Genomic DNA, 18,493 nt, shown 5'->3' with positions numbered 1-18,493 from the left:
GTACAGGCATGTAGAGATGGTACCTGTATGGTACAGGCATGTAGAGATGGTACCTGTATGGAGTATGGTACAGGCATGTAGAGATGGTACAGGTATATAGAGATGGTATCTGTTTGGTACAGGCATGTAGAGATGGTACCTGTATGGTGCAGGCATGTAGAGATGGTACCTGTATGGTACAGGAATGTAGAGATGGTACCTGTATGGTACAGGCATGTAGAGATGGTACCTGTATGGTACAGGCATGTAGAGATGGTACCTGTATGGAGTATGGTACAGGCATGTAGAGATGGTACCTGTATGGTATGGTACAGGCATGTAGAGATGGTATCTGTATGGTACAGGCATGTAGAGATGGTACCTGGTATGGCATGTAGAGATGGTACATGGTACAGGCATGTAGAGATGGTATCTGTATGGTGTATGGTACAGGCATGTAGAGATGGTACCTGTATGGTACAGGCATGTAGAGATGGTATCTGTATGGTACAGGCATGTAGAGATGGTACCTGTATGGTACAGGCATGTAGAGATGGTACCTGTATGGTACAGGTATGTAGAGATGGTACAGGTATGTAGAGATGGTACCTGTATGGAGTATGGTACAGGCATGTAGAGATGGTACCTGTATGGAGTATGGTACAGGCATGTAGAGATGGTACCTGTATGGTACGTGTTTGTAGAGATGGTACAGGTATGTAGAGATGGTACCTGTATGGAGTATGGTACTGGAATGTAGAGATGGTACCTGTATGGAGTATGGTACAGGCATGTAGAGATGGTATCTGTATGGAGTATGGTACCGGCATGTAGAGATGGTACCTGTATGGAGTATGGTACTGATATGTAGAGATGGTACCTGTATGGAGTATGGTACAGATATGTAGAGATGGTATCTGTATGGAGTATGGTACAGGCATGTAGAGATGGTATCTGTATGGAGTATGGTACAGGCATGTAGAGATGGTACCTGTATGGAGTATGGTACAGGTATGTAGAGATGGTACAGGTATGTAGAGATGGTACAGGTATGTAGAGATGGTATCTGTATGGAGTATGGTACAGGCATGTAGAGATGGTACCTGTATGGAGTATGGTATAGGCATGTAGAGATGGTACCTGTATGGTACAGGCATGTAGAGATGGTACCTGTATGGAGTATGGTACAGGCATGTAGATATGGTACAGGTATATAGAGATGGTATCTGTTTGGTACAAGCATGTAGAGATGGTACCTGTATGGTACAGGCATGTAGAGATGGTACCTGTATGGTACAGGAATGTAGAGATGGTACCTGTATGGTACAGGCATGTAGAGATGGTACCTGTATGGTACAGGCATGTAGAGATGGTATCTGTATGGAGTATGGTACAGGCATGTAGAGATGGTATCTGTATGGAGTATGGTACAGATATGTAGAGATGGTATCTGTACGGAGTATGGTACAGGTATGTATAGATGGTATCTGTATGGAGTATGGTATAGATATGTAGAGATGGTATCTGTATGGAGTATGGTACAGATATGTAGAGATGGTATCTGTATGGAGTATGGTACAGATATGTAGAGATGGTATCTGTATGGAGTATGGTACAGGTATGTATAGATGGTACCTGTATGGAGTATGGTACAGGTATGATAGATGGTACCTCTATGGTACAGGTATGTAGAGATGGTACCTGTATGGTACAGGCATGTAGAGATGGTACCTGTATGGAGTATGGTACAGGTATGTAGAGATGGTACCTGTATGGAGTATGGTACAGATATGTAGAGATGGTATTTGTATGGAGTATGGTACAGGCATGTAGAGATGGTATCTGTATGGTACAGGAATGTAGAGATGGTACCTGTATGGAGTATGGTACAGGCATGTAGAGATGGTATCTGTATGGAGTATGGTACAGGCATGTAGAGATGGTATCTGTATGGAGTATGGTACAGGTATGTAGAGATGGTACAGGTATGTAGAGATGGTACAGGCATGTAGAGATGGTATCTGTATGGAGTATGGTACAGGCATGTAGAGATGGTACCTGTATGGAGTATGGTACAGGCATGTAGAGATGGTACCTGTATGGTACAGGCATGTAGAGATGGTACCTGTATGGAGTATGGTACAGGCATGTAGAGATGGTACAGGTATATAGAGATGGTATCTGTTTGGTACAGGCATGTAGAGATGGTACCTGTATGGTGCAGGCATGTAGAGATGGTACCTGTATGGTACAGGAATGTAGAGATGGTACCTGTATGGTACAGGCATGTAGAGAGATGGTACCTGTATGGAGTATGGTACAGGCATGTAGAGATGGTACCTGTATGGTACAGGCATGTAGAGATGGTATCTGTATGGTACAGGCATGTAGAGATGGTACCTGTATGGTACATGGTATGTAGAGATGGTAGAGATGGTATCTGTATGGAGTATAGGTGTATGGTACAGGCATGTAGAGATGGTACCTGTATGGTATGGTACAGGCATGTAGAGATGGTATCTGTATGGTACAGGCATGTAGAGATGGTACCTGTATGGTACAGGCATGTAGAGATGGTACCTGTATGGTACAGAGATGGTATGTAGGAGATGGTACAGGTATGTAGAGATGGTACCTGTATGGAGTATGGTACAGGCATGTAGAGATGGTACCTGTATGGAGTATGGTACAGGCATGTAGAGATGGTACCTGTATGGTACGTGTTTGTAGAGATGGTACAGGTATGTAGAGATGGTACCTGTATGGAGTATGGTACCGGTATGTAGAGATGGTACCTGTATGGAGTATGGTACTGGCATGTAGAGATGGTATCTGTATGGAGTATGGTACAGGCATGTAGAGATGGTACCTGTATGGAGTATGGTACTGATATGTAGAGATGGTACCTGTATGGAGTATGGTACAGATATGTAGAGATGGTATATGTATGGAGTATGGTACAGGTATGTAGAGATGGTACCTGTATGGAGTACGGTACTGATATGTAGAGATGGTACCTGTATGGAGTATGGTACAGGCATGTAGAGATGGTACCTGTATGGAGTATGGTGCAGGTATGTAGAGATGGTACCTGTATGGAGTATGGTACAGGTATGTAGAGATGGTACCTGTATGGAGTATGGTATAGGCATGTAGAGATGGTACCTGTATGGTACAGGCATGTAGAGATGGTACCTGTATGGAGTATGGTACAGGCATGTAGAGATGGTACAGGTATATAGAGATGGTATCTGTATGGAGTATGGTACAAGCATGTAGAGATGGTACCTGTATGGTACAGGCATGTAGAGATGGTACCTGTATGGTACAGGAATGTAGAGATGGTACCTGTATGGTACAGGCATGTAGAGATGGTACCTGTATGGTACAGGCATGTAGAGATGGTACCTGTATGGAGTATGGTACAGGCATGTAGAGATGGTACCTGTATGGTACAGGCATGTAGAGATGGTATCTGTATGGTTTATGGTACAGGCATGTAGAGACGGTACCTGTATGGTACAGGCATGTAGAGATGGTATCTGTATGGTACAGGCATGTAGAGATGGTACCTGTATGGTACAGGCATGTAGAGATGGTACCTGTATGGTACAGGCATGTAGAGATGGTACCTGTATGGTACAGGTATGTAGAGATGGTACCTGTATGGTACAGGTATGTAGAGATGGTACCTGTATAGAGTATGGTACAGGCATGTAGAGATGGTATCTGTATGGAGTATGGTACCGGCATGTAGAGATGGTACCTGTATGGAGTATGGTACTGATATGTACAGATGGTACCTGTATGGAGTATGGTACAGATATGTAGAGATGGTATCTGTATGGAGTATGGTACAGGCATGTAGAGATGGTACCTGTATGGAGTATGGTACAGGTATGTAGAGATGGTACAGGTATGTAGAGATGGTACAGGTATGTAGAGATGGTACAGGCATGTAGAGATGGTATCTGTATGGAGTATGGTACAGGCATGTAGAGATGGTACCTGTATGGAGTATGGTATAGGCATGTAGAGATGGTACCTGTATGGTACAGGCATGTAGAGATGGTACCTGTATGGAGTATGGTACAGGCATGTAGATGGTACAGGTATATAGAGATGGTATCTGTTTGGTACAGGCATGTAGAGATGGTACCTGTATGGTACAGGCATGTAGAGATGGTACCTGTATGGTACAGGAATGTAGAGATGGTACCTGTATGGTACAGGCATGTAGAGATGGTACCTGTATGGTACAGGCATGTAGAGATGGTATCTGTATGGAGTATGGTACAGGCATGTAGAGATGGTATCTGTATGGAGTATGGTACAGATATGTAGAGATGGTATCTGTATGGAGTATGGTACAGGTATGTATAGATGGTATCTGTATGGAGTATGGTATAGATATGTAGAGATGGTATCTGTATGGAGTATGGTACAGGCATGTAGAGATGGTACCTGTATGGAGTATGGTACAGGTATGTAGAGATGGTACCTGTATGGAGTATGGTACAGATATGTAGAGATGGTACCTGTATGGAGTATGGTACAGGTATGATAGATGGTACCTCTATGGTACAGGTATGTAGAGATGGTACCTGTATGGTACAGGCATGTAGAGATGGTACCTGTATGGAGTATGGTACAGGCATGTAGAGATGGTATCTGTATGGAGTATGGTACAGGCATGTAGAGATGGTATCTGTATGGAGTATGGTACAGGTATGTAGAGATGGTATCTGTATGGAGTATGGTACAGGCATGTAGAGATGGTATCTGTATGGTACAGGCATGTAGAGATGGTACCTGTATGGAGTATGGTACAGGCATGTAGAGATGGTATCTGTATGGAGTATGGTACAGGCATGTAGAGATGGTATCTGTATGGAGTATGGTACAGGTTTGTAGAGATGGTACAGGTATGTAGAGATGGTACAGGCATGTAGAGATGGTATCTGTATGGAGTATGGTACAGGTATGTAGAGATGGTGCCTACATGGAGTATGGTACAGGTATGTAGAGATGGTATCTGTATGGTACAGGTATGTAGAGATGGTACCTGTATGGTATGGTATGTAGAGATGGTACAGGTATGTAGAGATGGTATGGTACAGGCATGTAGAGATGGTACCTGTATGGTATGGCATGTAGAGATGGTACCTGTATGGTACAGGCATGTAGAGATGGTACCTGTATGGTATGGCATGTATGTAGAGATGGTACCTGTATGGTACAGGCATGTAGAGATGGTACCTGTATGGAGTATGGTACAGGCATGTAGAGATGGTACCTGTATGGTACAGGCATGTAGAGATGGTATCTGTATGGTACAGGCATGTAGAGATGGTACCTGTATGGTACATGCATGTAGAGATGGTATCTGTATGGTGTATGGTACAGGCATGTAGAGATGGTACCTGTATGGTACAGGCATGTAGAGATGGTATCTGTATGGTACAGGCATGTAGAGATGGTACCTGTATGGTACAGGCATGTAGAGATGGTACCTGTATGGTACAGGTATGTAGAGATGGTATATGTAGAGATGGTACCTGTATGGAGTATGGTACAGGCATGTAGAGATGGTACCTGTATGGAGTATGGTACAGGCATGTAGAGATGGTACCTGTATGGTACGTGTTTGTACAGATGGTATGTAGAGATGGTACCTGTATGGAGTATGGTACTGGAATGTAGAGATGGTACCTGTATGGAGTATGGTACAGGCATGTAGAGATGGTATCTGTATAGAGTATGGTACAGGCATGTAGAGATGGTATCTGTATGGAGTATGGTACCGGCATGTAGAGATGGTACCTGTATGGAGTATGGTACTGATATGTAGAGATGGTACCTGTATGGAGTATGGTACAGATATGTAGAGATGGTATCTGTATGGAGTATGGTACAGGCATGTAGAGATGGTACCTGTATGGAGTATGGTACAGGTATGTAGAGATGGTACAGGTATGTAGAGATGGTACAGGTATGTAGAGATGGTATCTGTATGGAGTATGGTACAGGCATGTAGAGATGGTACCTGTATGGAGTATGGTATAGGCATGTAGAGATGGTACCTGTATGGTACAGGCATGTAGAGATGGTACCTGTATGGAGTATGGTACAGGCATGTAGAGATGGTACCTGTATGGTACAGGTATGTAGAGATGGTATCTGTTTGGTACAGGCATGTAGAGATGGTACCTGTATGGTACAGGCATGTAGAGATGGTACCTGTATGGTACAGGCATGTAGAGATGGTACCTGTATGGTACAGGCATGTAGAGATGGTACCTGTATGGTACAGGCATGTAGAGATGGTACCTGTATGGAGTATGGTACAGGCATGTAGAGATGGTACCTGTATGGTACAGGCATGTAGAGATGGTACCTGTATGGAGTATGGTACAGGCATGTAGAGATGGTACCTGTATGTATGGTACAGGCATGTAGAGATGGTATCTGTATGGTACAGGCATGTAGAGATGGTACCTGTATGGTACAGGCATGTAGAGATGGTACCTGTATGGTACAGAGTATGGTACCTGTATGGTACAGGCATGTAGAGATGGTACCTGTATGGATATGGTACAGGCATGTAGAGATGGTACCTGTATGGAGTATGGTACAGGCATGTAGAGATGGTACCTGTATGGAGTATGGTACAGGCATGTAGAGATGGTACCTGTGTATGGTACAGGCATGTAGAGATGGTACATGGGTACATGTAGAGATGGTACCTGTATGGAGTATGGTACAGGCATGTAGAGATGGTACCTGTATGGAGTATGGTACAGGCATGTAGAGATGGTATCTGTATGGAGTATGGTACAGGTATGTAGAGTATGGTACCTGTATGGAGTATGGTACAGGCATGTAGAGATGGTATCTGTATGGAGTATGGTACAGGCATGTAGAGATGGTACAGGTATGTAGAGATGGTACAGGTATGTAGAGATGGTATCTGTATGGAGTATGGTACAGGCATGTAGAGATGGTACCTGTATGGAGTATGGTATAGGCATGTAGAGATGGTACCTGTATGGTACAGGCATGTAGAGATGGTACCTGTATGGAGTATGGTACAGGCATGTAGATATGGTACAGGTATATAGAGATGGTATCTGTTTGGTACAAGCATGTAGAGATGGTACCTGTATGGTACAGGCATGTAGAGATGGTACCTGTATGGTACAGGAATGTAGAGATGGTACCTGTATGGTACAGGCATGTAGAGATGGTACCTGTATGGTACAGGCATGTAGAGATGGTATCTGTATGGAGTATGGTACAGGCATGTAGAGATGGTATCTGTATGGAGTATGGTACAGATATGTAGAGATGGTATCTGTATGGAGTATGGTACAGGTATGTATAGATGGTATCTGTATGGAGTATGGTACAGGCATGTAGAGATGGTACCTGTATGGAGTATGGTACTGATATGTAGAGATGGTACCTGTATGGAGTATGGTACAGATATGTAGAGATGGTATCTGTATGGAGTATGGTACAGGTATGTATAGATGGTACCTGTATGGAGTATGGTACAGGTATGATAGATGGTACCTCTATGGTACAGGTATGTAGAGATGGTACCTCTATGGTACAGGTATGTAGAGATGGTACCTGTATGGTACAGGCATGTAGAGATGGTACCTGTATGGAGTATGGTACAGGTATGTAGAGATGGTACCTGTATGGAGTATGGTACAGATATGTAGAGATGGTATTTGTATGGAGTATGGTACAGGCATGTAGAGATGGTATCTGTATGGTACAGGAATGTAGAGATGGTACCTGTATGGAGTATGGTACAGGCATGTAGAGATGGTATCTGTATGGAGTATGGTACAGGCATGTAGAGATGGTATCTGTATGGAGTATGGTACAGGTATGTAGAGATGGTACAGGTATGTAGAGATGGTACAGGCATGTAGAGATGGTATCTGTATGGAGTATGGTACAGGCATGTAGAGATGGTACCTGTATGGAGTATGGTACAGGCATGTAGAGGTGGTACCTGTATGGTACAGGCATGTAGAGATGGTACCTGTATGGAGTATGGTACAGGCATGTAGAGATGGTACAGGTATAGAGAGATGGTATCTGTTTGGTACAGGCATGTAGAGATGGTACCTGTATGGTGCAGGCATGTAGAGATGGTACCTGTATGGTACAGGCATGTAGAGATGGTACCTGTATGGTACAGGCATGTAGAGATGGTACATGTATGGAGTATGGTACAGGCATGTAGAGATGGTACCTGTATGGTACAGGCATGTAGAGATGGTATCTGTATGGTACAGGCATGTAGAGATGGTACCTGTATGGTACATGCATGTAGAGATGGTATCTGTATGGTGTATGGTACAGGCATGTAGAGATGGTACCTGTATGGTACAGGCATGTAGAGATGGTATCTGTATGGTACAGGCATGTAGAGATGGTACCTGTATGGTACAGGCATGTAGAGATGGTACCTGTATGGTACAGGTATGTAGAGATGGTACAGGTATGTAGAGATGGTACCTGTATGGAGTATGGTACAGGCATGTAGAGATGGTACCTGTATGGAGTATGGTACAGGCATGTAGAGATGGTACCTGTATGGTACGTGTTTGTAGAGATGGTACAGGTATGTAGAGATGGTACCTGTATGGAGTATGGTACTGGAATGTAGAGATGGTACCTGTATGGAGTATGGTACAGGCATGTAGAGATGGTATCTGTATGGAGTATGGTACCGGCATGTAGAGATGGTACCTGTATGGAGTATGGTACTGATATGTAGAGATGGTACCTGTATGGAGTATGGTACAGATATGTAGAGATGGTTTCTGTATGGAGTATGGTACAGGCATGTAGAGATGGTATCTGTATGGAGTATGGTACAGGCATGTAGAGATGGTACCTGTATGGAGTATGGTACAGGTATGTAGAGATGGTACAGGTATGTAGAGATGGTACAGGTATGTAGAGATGGTATCTGTATGGAGTATGGTACAGGCATGTAGAGATGGTACCTGTATGGAGTATGGTATAGGCATGTAGAGATGGTACCTGTATGGTACAGGCATGTAGAGATGGTACCTGTATGGAGTATGGTACAGGCATGTAGAGATGGTACAGGTATATAGAGATGGTATCTGTTTGGTACAAGCATGTAGAGATGGTACCTGTATGGTACAGGCATGTAGAGATGGTACCTGTATGGTACAGGAATGTAGAGATGGTACCTGTATGGTACAGGCATGTAGAGATGGTACCTGTATGGTACAGGCATGTAGAGATGGTACCTGTATGGTATGGTACAGGCATGTAGAGATGGTACCTGTATGGAGTATGGTACAGGCATGTAGAGATGGTACCTGTATGGTACAGGCATGTAGAGATGGTACCTGTATGGTATGGCATGTAGAGATGGTACCTGTATGGTACAGGCATGTAGAGATGGTACCTGTATGGTACAGGATGTAGAGATGGTACATGGTACAGGCATGTAGAGATGGTACCTGTATGGAGTATGGTACAGGCATGTAGAGATGGTACCTGTATGGTATGGTACAGGCATGTAGAGATGGTACCTGTACAGTGTTGTATGGTACAGGTATGTAGAGATGGTACCTGTATGGAGTATGGTACAGGCATGTAGAGATGGTACCTGTATGGAGTATGGTACAGGCATGTAGAGATGGTACCTGTATGGAGTATGGTACTGATATGTAGAGATGGTACCTGTATGGAGTATGGTACAGATATGTAGAGATGGTATCTGTATGGTACAGGTATGTAGAGATGGTACAGGTATGTAGAGATGGTACCTGTATGGCAGAATGAAATGGATTGATATGGGAGGATGGGCTCAGTGAAACTGGAAGGGAATGGATTGATATGGGAGGATGGGCTCAGTGAAACTGGAAGGGAATGGATTGATATGGGAGGATGGGCTCAGTGAAACTGGAAGGGAATGGATTGATATGGGAGGATGGGCTCAGTGAAACTGGAAGGGAATGGATTGATATGGGAGGATGGGCTCAGTGAAACTGGAAGGGAATGGATTGATATGGGAGGATGGGCTCAGTGAAACTGGAAGGGAATGGATTGAACGTATCAAACACATACTATTCCAAACATTACAATGAGCCCGTCCTCTGCAATCTCCACCCACCAGCCACGACTGATTTCCATCTATTTATCATTTCAGTCCCACTTTAACGAAGTATAAAGGCATTTAATAGCATACATGAAGTTTCTGAAGCACTACGCAAATGCTTCACAGATAATCTATAAGCGTGTGTCATAGTTTATACACCACCCTTTATAGAATATGTATGTTTATACACCATTTATAGAGTATGAGAGAGATGATATGTGACGCATTTATGTAAGCTATATTGAGCCTTTATAAGTTGTACTTAGTTTAAAGTGGGACCCTAATTTCAATTACGGAAGTAAGCAGAAATGTTGATTCTAATTCAATTCCTGAAAAATGTATTTTCAGCTACCCAACCTTAAAATCCCTCTCTGCGACGAGACCCGATGTTCCTATTTATGTTGGCGACACATCAAGGCCAGTGTTCTGGTAAGGGTTATCTATATACAGTTGAACTCGGAAGTTTACATACACTTAGGTTGGAGTCATTAAAACTTGTTTTTTAACCACTCAGCAAATATCTTGTTAACAAACTATAGTTTTGGCACGTCGGTTAGGACATCTACTTCGTGCATGACAGAAGTAATTTTTCCAACAATTGTTTACAGACAGATTATTTCACTTACAGTGATTTATATCACAATACAAGTGGGTCAGAAGTTTACATACACTAAGATTGTGCCTTTAACCAGCTTGGAAAATTCCATAAAATGATGTCTTGGCTTTAGAAGCTTCTGATAGGCTAATTGACATCATTTGAGTCAATTGGAGGTGTACCTGTGGATGTGTTTCAAGCCTACCTTCAAATTCAGTGCCTTTTTGCTTGACATCATGGGAAAATCAAAAGAAATCAGCCAATACCTCAGAAAAAAATGGTAGACCTCAAGTCAGGTTCATACCTGGGAGCAATTTCCAAATGCCTGAAGGTACCATGTCCATCTGTACAAACAATATTACGCAATTATAAACACCATGGGACCACGCAGCCGTCATACCGCTCAGGAAGGAGAAGCGTTTTGTCTCAATCCTAGAACAAAAGCAAAGGACCTTGTGAAGATGCTGGAGGAAACAGGTACAAAAGTATCTATATCCACAGTTAAACGAGTCCTATATCAACATAAGTTGAAAGGCCGCTCAGCAAGTAAGAAGCCACTGCTCCAAAACCGCCATAAAAAAGCCAGACTACGGTTTGCAACTGCACATTGGGACAAAGATAGTACACTTTGGTGAAATGTCCTCTGATCTGATGGAACAAAAATAGAACTGTTTGGCCATAATGACCATCATTATTTTTGGAGGAAAAAGGGGGAGGCTTGCAAGCTGAAGAACACCATCCCAACCGTGATGAATGGGGGTGGCAGCATCATGTTGTGGGGGGGGGGTGGCTTTGCTGCAGGAGGGACTGGTGCACTTTACAAAATAGATGGCATCATGAGAAGGGAAATTATTTTGAAGCAGCATCTCAAGACATCAGTCAGGATGTTAAAGCTTGGTCGCAAATCGGTCTTTCAAATGGACAATGACCCCAAGCATACTTCCAAAGTTGTGGCAAAATGGCTTAAGGACAACAAAGTAAAGTTATTGGAGTGGCCATCACAAAGCCCTGACCTCAATCCTATAGGAAATGTGTGGGCAGAACTGAAAAAGCGTGTGCGAGCAAGGAGGCCTACAAACCTGACTCAGTTACACCAGCTCTGTCAGGAGGAATGGGCCAAAATTCACCCAACTTATTGTGGGAAGCTTGTTGGAAGGCTACCAGAAATGTTTGACCCTGTCACACCCTGACCATAGAGAGCCATCGGGTTCTCTCTGGTGTAATAGGTCAGAGTGTGACTAGGGGGGTTTTCTAGGTATTATAGTTCTATGTTGGTGTGAGTATGGTTCCCAATTGGAGGCAGCTGAATATCGTTGCCTCTAATTGGGGATCATACATAGTGTGTCCCTTTTCCCACCTGCGTTGGGGGATATTGTTTTGTTGTGTTTGAGTGCCATTGTGAGCTACACATTTCACGTTCGTTATATCTTTTGGTTTTTTTGGAAGTTTCACTATTAATAAAATGTGGAACTCTACTCATGCTGCGCCTTGGTCCACTTATTTAGACAACGATCGTGACAGACCCAAGATAAACCATTTGAAGGCAGTGCTACCAAATACTAATTGAGTGTATGTAAACATCTGACACACTGGGAATGTGACGAAAGAAATAAAAGCTGAAATAAATCATTCTCTCTACTATTATTCTGACATTTCACATTCTTAAAATAAAGTGGTGATCCTAACTGACCTAAGACGGGGAATGTTTACTGGGATTAAATGTCAGGAATGGTGGAAAAACTGAGTTTAAATGTATTTGGCTAAGGTGTATGTAAACTTCCAACTTCAACTGTATATGTCACTCATTTAACATGGTTTTACAACCATAAAACAGATGAGGATGTCACCTTTATGGGTTTATGCTGTCCTCATTTGAATCATGTTACAGGATGCTGGAGAAAAGGCAGGTGCAGCTGACTAATATCAACGTCGTTCCCTTTGGCATTTGGCAAAACGTAAGCATAAACAGCTCACTTTGCATGAACAGTTTATACGATAAAGGAACCTCTGTCAAAAGGCTCTTTAATGCCCTTCTCCTGTTATCTCCGTCAGATTGATGAGCACCTCAGATTCATGATTCTGAAGGATGAAGTGCACCCTGAATTGGACACCTGTATCATTGTTGAATATAAAGGTAGTCATCATGTCCTTTGTAAGAGCACATGGTGCTCGCTTCGCCAGAGCCCTGGGTTCAATTCCTGCAGTCACAGGAAGTCACTTTTCATAAAAGGGTCTGCTAGGTGGTGTTTACACCGAGTGTACGAAACATTAGGAACACCTTCCTAATATTGAATTGCACCCCCCTTTGCCGTCAGAACAACCTCAATTGGACTCTATTGGCATGGACTATACAAGGTATTGAAAGTGTTCCACAGGGATTCTGGCCCATGTTGACTCCAAAGCTTCCCACAGTTGTGTCAAGTTAGATGGCTTTCTTTTGGGTGGTGAACCATTCTTGATACACACGGGAAACTGTTGAGCATGAAAAACCCAGCAGCGCTGCAGTTCTTGACACACTCAAACCGGTGTGCCTGGTACCTACTACCATACCCCCTTAAAGGCACTTAAATATTTTGTCTTGCCCATTCACCCTCTAAATGACACGCATACACAATCCATGTCTCAAGGGTTAAAAATCCTTCCTTCTCCTCACCTTCATCTACACTGATTGGAGTGGATTTAAATAAGTGATCATACCCTTCACCTGGATTCACCTGGTCAGTCTATTTCACGGAAAGAGCATGTGTTCCTAATGTTTTGTCCAGTCAGTGTACAAGCACAAGAAGGTCACACATTCTGACTTTCATCCCACTTTATCCACCTACAGATTATACATCCATATAAAGATGGGCTCCATCAGGATAATTAAGACTCATTATTTTATTGAACATGCACATCCTGTCTGATTCAGGTCCTTGTCAGTTCAGTAGTAAAAGTATATGCCAGTGCCACCTGGTAGGCATACGATGCACCTTAAAGCCTTATCTCAACCTTATCTCCTTTGACGGGTGCATCTGATCCTGGTTCTCCCACCCAGGTCATATGATCCTCAACACGGTGGACTGCACCAGGCCAAACTACGGCCGACTGCCCCACAATGTAGACCTGATGATGAGCGACTTTGCTGGAGGGGCGTCTGGCTTCCCCATGACCTTCAGTGGAGGAAAATACACAGGTGAGGTGGACAGGTATACAGCATCCAAATGTATAGCCGGACAAATAAGAGAAATGAATTGCTCCCTTGGGTTTTCCTGGCTATTGACTGCAGATGGAGTGAATCTCAATTGTATTTCCTCTCTCCTTATCTCCTCCTCAAAGCACATCGGAAGAGATATGAGGTTACTTCCCTCGGATGTTCTCCTCCAATGTATTTTGAGGAGGAGGCAAGGGGAGAGGAAGCGAGGAATCAAGGAAACACAACTGAGGTTCACTCATTGACTAGTGTCGATTTCACCCTGCAGAGAGCTGGAAAGCCGATTTCATCAAGAATGAAAGGAAGAAGCTCATGAACTACAAGGCCCAGCTGGTAAAATCCTTGCAGCCCAAGATCTACTGCCCGTTTGCCGGTTACTTTGTCGAAGCACATCCCTCAGACAGGTATTACAAAATGTTTACTATTTTGTGTACAAATTCCGTTCTAGGTTCAGGTTAGGTTTTGACCCCTCTTATTGCTTCAATTGCAGTCACTCAATATAAGTTGCATCCCAAATTGACATTGACAACTGACATAAGTTAACTGACAGGTACATTAAGGAAACTAACACGAAAAACAAAGCGGAGGAGCTCAATGCCCTGATCAAGAAGAGCGCTCCAGGCATAACAACATGGACACCCAAGCCAGGCGCTGTGCTCGATCTGGCCCTGGCTCTGATGAGCCCCAGCCGGTAGGATTGCTCATCAATCAGCAAATCGTGTGTGTGTCCATGTCTGTCATATCAGTCCATACTCCATAGAAATGCCAACAATGATCAATATTTACAAATCACATTTTGGTGTTTGATGTTTCCCTCTGTTGTCAATACCATTATTACCTCACTTCCCTACATTGTTAACCACTATTACATCACTTCCCTACATTGTCTACCACTATTACATCACTATTCTACATTATCTACCATTATTGCATCACTTCCTTACATTGTCAACCATTTTTACCTCACTTCCCTACATTGTCTGCCATTATTATCTCACTTCCCTACATTGTCTACCAGTATTACCTCACTTCCCTACATTGTCAACCATTTTTACCTCACTTCCCTACATTGTCTACCATTATTGCATCACTTCCCTACATTGTCTGCCATTATTATCTCACTTCCCTACATTGTCTACCAGTATTACCTCACTTCCCTACATTGTCAACCATTTTTACCTCACTTCCCTACATTGTCAACCATTATTACCTCACTTCCCTACATTGTCAACCATTATTACCTCACTTCCCTACATTGTCTACCAGTATTACCTCACTTTCCTACATTATCTACCAGTATTGCATCACTTCCTTACATTGTCAACCATTTTTACCTCACTTCCCTACATTGTCTACCATTATTACCTCACTTCCCTACATTGTCTACCACTATTACATCACTATTCTACATTATCTACCATTATTGCATCACTTCCTTACATTGTCAACCATTTTTACCTCACTTCCCTACATTGTCTGCCATTATTATCTCACTTCCCTACATTGTCTACCAGTATTACCTCACTTCCCTACATTGTCAACCATTTTTACCTCACTTCCCTACATTGTCTACCAGTATTACCTCACTTCCTTAAATTGTCTACCATTATGTTCTCTTTCTACATTCTGTTTCTTCCTGCATCATTTCATTCCTTTTTAATGTTGTAACCCAGGTAAAATGCACTGTAAATCATGTATGATTTGACTATAACCACAGGAAAGCCATCACCGACCCTCCATCCGGGACAAACATCTATAAGGACAGTTGGGACTTTGATTTGTACGTGGATGAACTGAACAGGGCCATCACCGCTGAGATATTTAAACATAAAAGCTGGATCCAATTTTATTACATTTGGGCAGGGTTTAAAAACTACAATCTAGTTGTCCGGGTAAATATTGCAGTCCATATAAAAGTCCTCACAGCTCTTAGTGCTCTACTCCACATCTACAAGCTGACTCCTGGGGTGGATTCATTAGTCGCAGACTGTTGCAAAATGTTTTTCAACAGAAACCGATTACTGTTTACTCTTGGAACCAAACGGAAGCCTGAATTTGTCCAATAGAAACTTGTTTTCACTGCAAAATGTTTTTCATTTGGATTAAACTTTTTTGCAACAGTCTGCAATTTAGGAATACACTCCTGGTTACTCCTGACTCGCATTCAGTAGGCAGTAAAACATGCAAGGAAAATTTGTAATATTATTGGACAATCTATCTCCATTTTAAAACGTTTCTAGGTTTTGTACCGACTGAACGCGAACCCTTCCATTCACTTCCTCTCTCTGCAGATTTCTGGAATGTTAAAAACATGTACGGATGCTCTCACGGACACAGACTAAGCCTATTCCTGAATTTAAAAAAATTAAAAGCTCAATGGAGAATCTTTATCAAATTTTTGGGGGGTTCCAGGACTAGGCTTAATTTATGTTCAGGAAACTGCCCTTGGAACAGCTGATTTTGTCTGCTTGGATAGCCAGATGGGCAGGCTTGACACTTTAGGGACTATGACCCTTGGTTCCATTGTGCCAGGCATGTTCAATCAATTTGAAAAATAAAAATACATTTTTAACCCAAATCTAGTGGGTTCGAGGGTTGCCTAACTGTTTGTAATATGTATTTAAGGTCATAGAGACAGATGAGGACTTCATTCCGATAGACAATGGCTACAACTATCTGGTGGACTTCATGGATCTGTCCTTCCCTACTCAGAGGCCCACTAGAGAGCACCCTTATGAGGAGGTGAGCATGGCTACAACACCTGCTCACCTATATACTATTAAGTACACTGCACTCAACTTGAGAAGAATCAAAACAATCATTGTGGAGCAGGAACATAGCATGTTACAAATCTGTCATAAGGGTGGCAGGTAGCCTAACAGTTAAGAGCACTGGGCCAGTTATCGAAAGGTTGCTGGTTCAAATCCCTGAGCTTACTATGTGAAAAATATTTTGATGTTCCCTTGAGCAAGGCACTTACAGTGCATTCGGAAAGTATTCAGACCCCTTTACTTTTCCACATTTTGTTATATTACAGCCTTATTCTAAAATGGATTAAATAAAATAAATCCTCATCAGTCTACACAATACCCCATTTTGACAAAGCGAAAATAGGTTTTTAGATTTATTTTTGCAAATGTAAAGAAATGATAAAATACCTTTTTTACGGGGCCTGCCGGGTGGCGCAGTGGTTACGGGAGCTGTACTGCAGCGCCAGCTGTGCCACCAGAGACCCTGGGTTCGCGCCCAGGCTCTGTCGCAACCAGCCGCGACAGGTCCGTGGGGCGACACACAATTGGCCTAGTGTTAGGGAGGGCTTGGCCCATCGCGCACCAGCGACTCCTGTGGTGAGCCGGGCGCAGTGCAAGCTAACCAAGGTTGCCAGGTGCACGGTGTTTCTAAACAATTGGATACAACGAAAAAGGGCTAAAATAAAATAATTAAACACACAAAAATGACCTTTTTTACATAAATATTCAGACCATTTGCTATGAGACTCGAAATTGAACTCAGGTGCATCATCCTGTTTCCATTCATCATACTTGAGATGTTTCTCCAACTTGACTGGAGTCCACCGGTTGTAAATTCAATTGATTGGACATGATTTGGAAAGGCACCGACCAGTCTATATAAGGTCCCACAGTTGACAGTACATGTCAAACCAAAACCAAGCAATGAGGTCGAAGGAATTGTCAATAGAGACAGGATTATGTCGAGGCACAGATCTGGAGAAGGGTACCAAAAATGATCTGCACCATTGAAGTTCTCCTAGAACACAGTGGCCTCCCTCATTCTTAAATGGAAGACATTTGGAACCACCAAGACTCTACCTAGAGCTGGCCGCCTGGCTAAATTGAGGATTCGGGGGAGAAGAGCCTTGGTCAGGGAGGTGACCAAGAACCCGATGGTCACTCTGACAGAACTCCAGAGTTCCTCTGTGGAGATGGGAGAACCTTCCAGAAGGACCACCATCTCGGCAGCACTCCACAAATCAGGCCTTTATGGTAAAGTGGCCAGACGGAAGCCACTCCTCAGTAAAACGCACATGCCAAAAGGCACCTAAAGGACTCTCAGACCATGACAAACAGGATTCTCTGGTCTGATGAAACCAAGATTGAACTCTTTGGCCTGAATGCCAAGCATCATGTCTGGAGGATACCTGGCTTTGGGACACGTCTCTGAATGTCCTTGAGTGGCCCAGCCAAAGCCCGGATTTAAACCCAATCAAACATCTCTGGAGAGACCTGAAAACAGCTGTGCAGCTTCACTCCCCATCCAACCTGACAGAGCTTGAGAAGATCTGCAGAGAAGAATGGGAGAAACCCCCCAAATACAGGTGTGCCAAGCTTGTAGTATCATTCCCAAGAAGACTCAAGGCTGTAATCGCTGCCAATGGTGCTTCAATAAAGTAAAGGGTCTGAATACTTGTGTAAATGTGATATATATATATATATATATATTTTTTTAAATGCAATACATTTACAAAAATTTCTAAAAAGCTGTTTTTGCTTTGTCATTATGGGGTATTGTGTGTAGATTTGTTTTCTTTAATCAATATTAGAAT

At 43.0% G+C, this 18,493-nt stretch overlaps 1 protein-coding gene across 3 annotated transcripts in view; it reads left to right on the top strand.

Annotated features, from left to right (window-relative positions):
* The window catches only part of cmah (cytidine monophospho-N-acetylneuraminic acid hydroxylase), a 36,874-nt gene that overhangs the window by 14,201 nt on the left and 4,180 nt on the right, over window positions 1-18,493 (top strand). For all 3 annotated transcript variants that reach the window (XM_042318057.1, XM_042318060.1, XM_042318059.1), the window contains exons 6-13: window positions 10,490-10,570; window positions 12,625-12,691; window positions 12,789-12,870; window positions 13,774-13,911; window positions 14,198-14,333; window positions 14,480-14,620; window positions 15,647-15,821; window positions 16,555-16,671. In XM_042318057.1, coding sequence (XP_042173991.1) covers window positions 10,490-10,570; window positions 12,625-12,691; window positions 12,789-12,870; window positions 13,774-13,911; window positions 14,198-14,333; window positions 14,480-14,620; window positions 15,647-15,821; window positions 16,555-16,671 — 937 coding nt within the window. The remainder of the gene's footprint in view (window positions 1-10,489; window positions 10,571-12,624; window positions 12,692-12,788; window positions 12,871-13,773; window positions 13,912-14,197; window positions 14,334-14,479; window positions 14,621-15,646; window positions 15,822-16,554; window positions 16,672-18,493) is intronic.

Source organism: Oncorhynchus tshawytscha, unplaced genomic scaffold (assembly GCF_018296145.1).
Source record: "Oncorhynchus tshawytscha isolate Ot180627B unplaced genomic scaffold, Otsh_v2.0 Un_scaffold_10343_pilon_pilon, whole genome shotgun sequence".
Classification (NCBI taxonomy): Eukaryota; Metazoa; Chordata; class Actinopteri; order Salmoniformes; family Salmonidae; genus Oncorhynchus; species Oncorhynchus tshawytscha.
The sequence above is the reverse complement of the archived record's forward strand: the minus strand, read 5'-3'. Positions and strand labels throughout refer to the sequence as shown.